General features: G+C 37.4%; 1 protein-coding gene across 2 annotated transcripts; it reads left to right on the forward strand.

Annotated features, from left to right (window-relative positions):
- Positions 1-2,358: 2,358 nt before the first annotated feature.
- Positions 2,359-7,706, forward strand: LOC110811627 (uncharacterized). Of its 2 annotated transcripts, none has more exons than XM_022038179.2 (4): positions 2,359-2,557; positions 2,768-4,442; positions 4,879-5,945; positions 6,477-7,706. In XM_022038179.2, exons 2-4 carry the CDS (start codon positions 2,940-2,942, stop codon positions 6,586-6,588), a joined length of 2,682 nt encoding a protein of 893 aa, XP_021893871.2. In that variant the 5' UTR covers positions 2,359-2,557; positions 2,768-2,939; the 3' UTR covers positions 6,589-7,706. The 2 variants fall into 2 exon arrangements, with proteins under 2 accessions (XP_021893871.2, XP_088078810.1); XM_088222684.1 differs by having other exon boundaries at positions 7,031-7,706.
- Positions 7,707-9,296: the final 1,590 nt, after the last annotated feature.

A 9,296-nucleotide genomic window follows, 5' to 3' on the forward strand; every position in this document is an offset into this window, starting at 1 on the left:
CCAATGTAAGTTTGGCCGAATTCGGCCGAAAATGACCGAAAACGGCCAACCTGAGGCGGATCGCCGCCGCGGGCGGCGGTGCCATTGCCGGAGCACGGCGGAGCCGCCGTGTTAGAATTTTAATATTGGCCGAAAAGGGGCATTGGGTTTGATTTGGGGTTTTTGGAACACGTGCAGGTACCGGTAGTGCGTTTCAGTTTCTCCGAGAAAATTCAGGGAATTTAGGGACAGCCCGTAGGCGCACTGTAGAGTCAATTTCAGACCCCAAAATAAGTAAGGATTTCTCACCCTATTTTCTATCACGGTATTAAAGCTCAATAAATAATAAAACAACATTTCATGAATTAATACATGTGTATAATTAATTAAGGTTACTAATGGAGCCGAATCTGATGTACTTTCGGTCAGTTGTTGTTTGATCTGTTTTTCAGTTTTAAATGCAGTATGGTATCTGATGTATCTATTTCATGGTTACGTATGCATGAATCATGTTTTTTTTTATTATGGTTTGAATTATGGTGAACCCGATGTTGTGTTTTTTTGTTTGGTGTTCATTATTGGTTTACGTGTTTGTGTATGATTGGGTGATTGATACCAAGAAAAATGGGAAAAATGTTATGTGAATTGATAAATGGATAATGTGGACAGCCTGACTAGATATTCTGGGAGATGGTCGACAGACCGGATTCGTAGGTAGACCCTATCGGGAACGTGGTCTCTCATATCGGACGAGGTATGGAGACCTTATGTGTTTTGGTGCCCATACCGGACGGAGTATGGGGACGGCCCGTTTCACCCTCATACCGGACGGGGTATTGAGGTTTATGGTTTTGGCGCCCATACCGGACGAGATATAGAGACGGCCCTGGAATCAGCTTATTAATGTTAATGGTTCACGTGTAACGGGTACCCCTTATGGATCCCCATGGATATTAGTAGGCTGGTAAAAGAGGAAATTTGTTGTTTGATTATTGAAGTACAAAGTATAACATGTGTTATGTTACAAAGCGTATATGATTTTATGATGGTTATAATGTTATTGTTTCCATATGATATTTTCATGAATCTCACCGAGTTAAGTGGACAGTAAAAGTTTTTATTGTTGATAAATGAGTTTGTTAATAATTATGCTCAATTGGTCGTTTTTGTTTTCTACCAACCTTTACTTCTGTGACAGTGAGATAGTGTGATGTCTTTACTGGGCTAGTATAGCTCATTCATTATTTAACAATTTCATATCAGGAAGATGTGGTTCTCGAGCCCTTTCTATAGGAAGACGGCGAGTTAGACGTTTAGAGACTTCATAGTTCTATTTATAGTTTTTATTTCGAGTATTTCTTTTAATCAGTTTATTCTTTCATACGTTTAATACGTTTTTTATTATTGTGTAAGGGATGTTAATCAAAATTTTTATTTCGCTTCCGCATTTAATATTTTTTTTATACATACATTTTCATTTAAATTTCTGGAGCCGTTATAAAAGTACTATATTTGATGTAAAAAATATGACTTATTCCAAATTTTTTGAATAGTACAATGACTTTTTTAATATATTATTTTTAAAAATAATATATAATAAAAATATGTATTATAAATTAACGATAACATATATAATATCCAAAACACATGTTTCAATTTGATTATAATACTTGAAACAATTTTATCAACACATTTTTTGATTAATTTTGTACTAGTATGTGAACTAATCTTGTAATATATATAATGAAAATTAAGTTTAGCATAATGTTTTAACTATTTGTTTATAATTTGGTTATTTTTGTATAAGATAAAGTTTGTGAAAAGCTTATATTTACATAAATAGCATAACTTTACTTTCTATTTTTTAGATGTAAGTTAGAGTTGATTATATTTTATCCAAATTAAGATATAATTAGGTAAGGTTGATCAATATAATAAATATATGTTTATAAAGGCTATACTCCTAGGTAAGTTTAATTAATCTAATATATATGTTAAGGATTTGCTAAATTTTGTATAGATAGAACATTTTATTAAATGTTTTAGTTTAAATTTTTTAAAATTAAAATATATGATTAAAAATCAACTATTGTAATTAAGAATTATATTAAAATTAAAAAGATTAAGATTTTTTTTATTGAAAATCAAATGAATGTTATGTTAAATTATGTAATTATTTAAAAATTTTATGAAAATTATAATCCATAACACCAAATAAAAATTTAGTAGCAACATTACTGTCGTCAAATACATTAGCAGACAATGACTTTGTAAAATTGAATGGACCGACTATTACAGCACCCCGGTTCATGCCGTACCGGTCTGTACCGGGTCAACCATTTGTTATATAATTGGTCTTCCGCAATATTCTTTGGGTTTTCTTCTTCATCTCTCTTGTCTATCTATTCCTTTATTTTCACGTTCTTCTTTCTACAGTTCCTTCGCTGGTAAGAACGGACGGTGCCACACCCAATTCGACCCGATTAGGCCGGCAGCAATCCAACTTCAGACCCGAAACGCCGGTATTCAGCTACTACGGTTTGCCGTTGCGGTTTTCTGCCCAATGGGCTCCCAATCTGTAAGTCCCTAAATCCCTGTCTCATTTCGATTGACATTCGACCTGGCTGCAATCGCAGCTTCTTAAAGCACCATCTTCTTTTTTCTTTGAAGCCCTGATCGATGCATTTTCTTTGCATGCTTGATATTTTTCAATTGATTAAAATGTTTTCCGTGCATTAGGTATTTTCTTGTATTTTTGAGAGATTTGAGACTTTTTATCCCTGTTTAGGGTTCTTGAAGCTGCGACGGACCGGTTCCTTGGTTTTCCAATTTGGACTACAGTTTAGGGTTAGGGTTTTCTATTTGGAGCATTGCCTGCCGAGGGAATTTGGAAGTTTGTTCAATTCTAGGGTTTTCTTGGCTCGATTTGATACGGGAAAGATAGGTGGGGTTAGAGGATAATGTGTATATTGTGTGTGATTCAAAAGTGGTCTCGCCGGGTTGCTACGATGCTGCCTTGGTTAGTTATTCCTCTTATAGGACTATGGGCTCTCTCTCAACTTCTGCCACCAGCTTTTAGATTTGAGATTACCTCTCCAAGATTGGCTTGTGTTTTTGTGCTTTTGGTTACTCTTTTCTGGTACGAGATTTTGATGCCTCAGCTATCAACTTGGCGGGCGCGGAGAAATGCCCGTCTTAGGGAGAGAAAGAGGTTTGAAGCTATTGAATTGCAGAAGCTTCGGAAAACAGCTACACGGCGTTGCCGTAACTGCTTAACTCCCTATAGGGATCAGAATCCAGGTGGGGGTAGGTTCATGTGCTCCTATTGTGGACACATTTCCAAGAGACCGGTTTTGGACTTGCCTGTGCCACCTGGGTTGGGAATTTCGAATTCTGGAATTATCAAAGATCTTGTTGGGAAGGGTGGAAGGATATTTAATGGAAAAGGTTGGACTGAGAATGGGTGGACATGCGGGCAGGATTGGTTGGAAAATGGCAACTGGGTTGGTGGGCCTATTTCAGGGAAGTCTAGTTACTTGAGAAGGAATGGGATTTTTGGAGGAGATGACCATTGTTTGGCTGAGAAATCTTATTCTGGTGTTGTAATTTTTGCATGTAAGCTGCTGACATCATTTTTCTTCAGTATTAGGTGGCTTTGGAGAAAGATTTTTAGGGTCAGTTCATCAGGGGATGAATCTTCATCTGACGCAGGGCAGAGGGGGATCCTGACTAAAAGAGGTGAGAATGGAGCAAATTTTCATGAAAGTAGAGGTGAGAAAGCACGCAGAAAAGCTGAGGAGAAGAGACAGGCTAGGTTGGAGAAAGAGCTTTTGGAGGAGGAAGAAAAAAAGCAAAGAGAGGAGGTTGCAAGGTTGGTGGAGGAACGGAGAAGATTGAGGGATGAAAAGATGGAAGCTGAAAAGGATCGTAGTAAATCATCACCACCTGCCAAAGAGAAAGATAGCAAGAAGGAAGCTGAAAAAAGGCGTCAAGAAAGAAGAAAAGAGAAAGACAAGGGTTCTAGTAAGAGCAATTCTGATGTTGAGGAGCTTGAAAAGAGAGCAGGCAAGGAAACTGATCGGAAGCGTGAGCTTGACAAGAAGAATGAGATGGATCGTCGAGAACAAAAACATGGGGCTGATCATGCCAAAGTCCAGTGCACGGAAGTTGGACATGGTCATGGAATGAAGAACAGTTCTACAATTAATGTTAGTAAGGGAAATACTACCAATAGGTACCTTGATCGTATGAGGGGTACATTTTTGTCGTCTTCTAAGGCTTTTGGTGGAGGTAGTTTCTTTGGAAAGGGTGTTAACACTCCTATTACTGTTACAAAAGAAAACAAGTCCAACAGTTCTGTAGATCATACCCATACTTCTATACAGAGAAGAGATCAGTTTCCACATGATCGTGTACCTGGAAAATCATTTATGAATGGAGATGACAAGAATGTCAGTCGTCCTGTAAGTCTTCTTGCTACTAATTTCACTTGTTTTTCTTGTTTAAAATGCTAATGGAACCTTTAGACTTCCTACTGTTCGTATGTGCATCTGGCTCTTTTTTTTTGGTTCACTTATAATATCAGATCAGCATTTTGCTTGAATGTGGAGCTGTTTCTGCCAAATTTGAATTATGTTTCAAATGGATATTCTTTTTTATTATTTTCAAAATCTGGTTAAATCTGGTTTAACAGCAGATTTTATGTTGTATGTTATTTCTCTTTGCTATTATTCTTGTCCTCTGGCCTCATTTTCACATAGATTTTTCTTTTTGGGTCGTGAAGCTATATATCCAAATGCTAGTTTGAGGTTGATGGTTTCCTAAGAATTTTTTGTTTTATAATAGAAGAGTATTCTGGAGAAGTAAAACAGTGTTACAACATTGAGCTTTTCACTGCAGGTGCTCTCTGAGCCTCAACCAAGGGCCGCACCTAAAAAGTCGTGGCAACAGCTATTTACCCGCTCATCATCTATTCCTGCATCCTCTAATGTAAATGTTATTAGTAGACCAAATTCTAAGGTTCAAGCAGATGCGCAGGGTTCAAAACTACCGGGTCATGTGTCATCGATGCAAACATTTGATAATCCAATCAATTTTGGGCTGCCATCTCCATTTACTTTATCTACCCACTCAAGTGGGTCCATCAGCAGTACTTTAGGTTTCTCACCTGTGATTGAACCCATTTTTCCCCGTGTTGCAGAAGGGTCTCATGAATTTATACCTGAAGAGCCTGAGCTTTTTGAAGACCCCTGTTATGTTCCTGATCCAGTGTCCTTACTGGGACCTGTTTCAGAGTCACTTGACAATTTTCAGTTGGACTTGGGGGCTGGTTTTGGGGCAAACATGGGACTAGAAAGGCCTCTTGGTCTGAAGAATGTTTCTGCTGCTTCTGAAATCAGCAAGCCATCACCGATTGAGTCTCCATTGTCACGATTACGCACTGCTGATGAGAAGCATAATAGTCCTAATTGGTTTTCAGGTACCCCGAAGAGCCAAGATGTGCATGTTTTTCCTGTGGATGATTCCAACGTAAATGAGAAGGGGACATGGCAGATGTGGAGCAGTTCTCCACTTGGTCAGGACAGTCTTGGCTTGGTGGGTGGTCAAGCAAGCTGGCTTTTACCTGCAGGACAGAACAGATCGAACAAGGAAGATTTTGTACACCAACCTGCTCAAAAAAATATGGTGTCTCTATTTACAAATGAGGATCCACTGCTTCCAAATGCACAATCTCCTGGGAAGGCTTTCCCTGGCAATGGTCGGAATGGAGGGAAATTCAGTCCTGTTGCTACTTCAAGTGAGCATGATCCGTGGTTGCAGAATGCATTCTTCCCACCGTTGTCTAGCAGCAATAGCCGCCTCCCTCTCAAACTAGAGGAAAGTAGCCAGAATGAAATTGTGTATGGGAGTCCTGGAGGATCTGCTACTGACCACTCATTTGAGCTGTCCCCTGGAGCTTGGGCCAAGTGAGTATAACACTACCTCTTTTATAGTTTGTTGGCAATTGGTTATTTATATGAGGCAAACAACACTTTTGTAGATGATGGCTTCTTCTTTGTTGTAAACATCTGATTGTTGTAAATAAGATACCATTATTTTTAAATTTGAATCATTGAGCTGTGAAGGAGGGGTAATTGCACCTGCCGGAAATTTCTGGAAAAATAACTATTTGTATTCTAGGAGTGGTCTGACTTGGAAAAACTTAGTTGAAAACTTTGTTTTTCTCTTATTATTTACCTTCTCCCTATGCATCTTAATCCTCAATATCACCCTTTATTTTGTCCTGGATCTGATGCTGAAATGGTCATGTCCATGCAAGCTACTAGCATTTGGCAATTTCCGCGTTTTCTTTAGAAATTAACCATGTATTGCTTGGGGCCTTTGTTCTTGTTTGATCTACTTTGGTACCATATGATGTATGCAATAGTTGTCTAACACCTTATTGTTTGATGATTAGTGATGATTTTCTGATCCTTGGTTTTGATTGTGTCCTTCAGCCAAGGGGAATGGGCTGCGCATGGTTCATCTGAAGGTGTTAGAATGCCATCTGCTGTAATGCCCTTGGCTGGCGGTAGAATTCCTAATCCAGATGTACAGTCACTTTGGTGATTTGAATGAAAAAGGAAAAGTGACAGTTTGAGGGACCTAAAATTACACCTGTTCTCAAGAGGCAAACAGCCTCTCCTTTGGGGAGAGTTTAGAAATACTGAACGCATTGTATCTTCCTTCTCTTCTTTATGAGGGAGATTGATGTTTACTTACATTAGATTGGATAGGTATACACGTGTGTGCATTCACTTGTGCATCAGGTAAGAGATAGGTTATCATACATATCTTGATTCATTAACTTCGTGCAGCTGGGGGAGAGGGTGTTGGTATTGAGGTAAACTTGTTAAATGGTGAATGGAGCTGTTCCTCTTAGTTGCTGATTTGTTAATCTCTAGTTGAATGGATGTGTAATGAGATTACACTCAAGTGAGATGCATCTGTTCATGAATCTTGTTATTTCTACTCATCTCTGTTGATTTAGCCATTTGCTAATGATTGTTAGGGACAAGCATGCTCCAATAGCAGGGAGATTTGTACTTATAAAATCATTACCCAAAGCTTTTACATCTTCCACTGGATTTTTCGATGGCTGAGATGACAGCGGAGAGAAGTTGGGTGTATATTTGGTCTGTTAGGAAGATCAGAATCTCCATTCTCGGATTAGTTAGAAGGTCCAAACCCTCAATTAATAGCTTTCTTTACAGGCTATGAAACAGGTCCGGAACTTTGCTGACGATTGAAAATGTGACTCAAGGGCAGCAATGGTGGTGCTTTGGGCTGTCTATCCAGGTAGAAGCTGTGTCTGAGTTGGTTTGGAATGTCTATAAAGCCGAAAGTGTGTAATCTTTATGTGGACAGAGTTGTAAATCACAGATTGTATTGTAAGGCAACTGTATGTTACACTAGCGTGCGCCCTCTCTCCTAGCTAAATACATGGTCTGAAACAGCTTAAAATTTATTGGTGGCAGGCATTTCGTTTTAGTTTTACTGATTGCAAAAACTTGTATATTAAAGTTGGATTTTTAGTTTGCTGCAAAAGTTGTAAACAAGTTGTGACAAGGATTAGCTAGCAAAATCTTGCGTATGCTGATAAACCCGATGTTGGTATAAGGATTAGTTGGAAATGCATTTCTTATGCAGTTGATGTTTCCCTAAACAAGGCCCCTTGTTTTTGCCTAGTCTGTTGCCGACTGGTTTAATGCATTTTTACACAAACGTGCAAATGATAATTAAATGATTATTTCGTTCAATGAAGGTCCTGAAGTTTTTAGTTCCGAAAGACACACACCAACATGACATGTACATGTTATGTACGCTTTGTTGAGTCTCATTAACCATAAAAAGTGTATCTGCTGATTGTACCTTAAAAAAATAAAAAGAAATGAGGTCAAATGGTGAGTTCTTTTTTTATTTTCTGATAAGTGGTCAAGCATTTTCATAAATTACAGATTGAATCTCCAATCAGTTTCTCACCCAACGGTAGAGGAGAGGAGGAACTCACTGGTTCAATTACAAGGAAATAATTTCCCAAGGAAATGAAGCAATCCTCCAAAATATTCGTAAAATCGAGATAATGCCATAGAAACAATAGTCCTATGAAGCTTAATGTGGAATGTTAAAACTTATCATTATTTTTTTCTAAAGTTGTTGTTCTTCAAGACTTAATTTACTATTGTGTTTAGAATAAAAAGTGATTATCGGTAGATATTTCGTTTCGCATGTATTTTCAGTTTCACACAAAGTCATAAGTCAATTTTTTGATGAAATACACGAGCAAATAAATAATTTCTTAAACATTGTTTGGACATCAGAGTTGGATAATTATCTCAAAGAAGAATTGTAGATTTGATATCTTGAGTTGGCAGGAAGCTAATGGTAACAAATACATTACCTTGCAATTCCTGTTTTTACAGTTACTTCAAAGTCTAGTTTTAACATGGTGGAAAGTAGATTTCATCATGAGACTGTGGAAGCCATCGCATATGTTGTCAAAGTTGAATGTGGGTTGAGATTTAAAGGGAAGGTAAAATGTGCAATATTTCATTATATTTTGGGTTTTTCTTAACTAAATAAATAATTTATTTTTTTGAATTTTGAAACTCATGATAAAATAATTTTTATTTGTTTGAGTTTATCTAAAAAAAGATAAAGTTCTAAGATAATATTGTATGAAAATGTTGATGTTGTTTCATTAGAAGCATGAATAGTCTGATTTTTGCTTTTATATCATTGTATGAAAATGCTGATATCATTGGAAGCATGACTAGATAGATTGAGGTTTTTTTTTTTTTTTTTCTTCGACTTAATCTTATTTCAAGTGTTTCTTAATTTTAAGAGTTTCAGGATGAACAGATAAGGCGGATTGAGGGAGGCATGACAATATTTTTTATCAAATCTACTCGGGATAGATCGAGATGAGTTTCACCATAAACCCGCATGGTGCACACAAAAAGAAAACTAATTTCTTGAGGATTCGCTCTAGGTTCGAGGCAGGTTTGAGGCAACACATTCTTTGCCCGGGGTGGGTTTGGTTTTGACAAAACCCATTCCAAATCACCTTGTTGACATCCTTAAGTGAAATAAAAATAAATGGATCCATAGCAAAAGGTTGGTTGATCTAAATTTGTTCATACCAAATTTGTAAAGCAACTTTTATCTATTGGAATAGGCTCTTGTAATACCTTTTGCTAAGACATTGTTGCCCTAAACCTTGTGTTGAACATTTGTCAAACAATAACTCGTGGTCACCACACTGCTGAAGGCTATTG

This window comes from Carica papaya, chromosome 6 (assembly GCF_054855325.1).
Source record: "Carica papaya isolate Zhongbai chromosome 6, ASM5485532v1, whole genome shotgun sequence".
Classification (NCBI taxonomy): Eukaryota; Viridiplantae; Streptophyta; class Magnoliopsida; order Brassicales; family Caricaceae; genus Carica; species Carica papaya.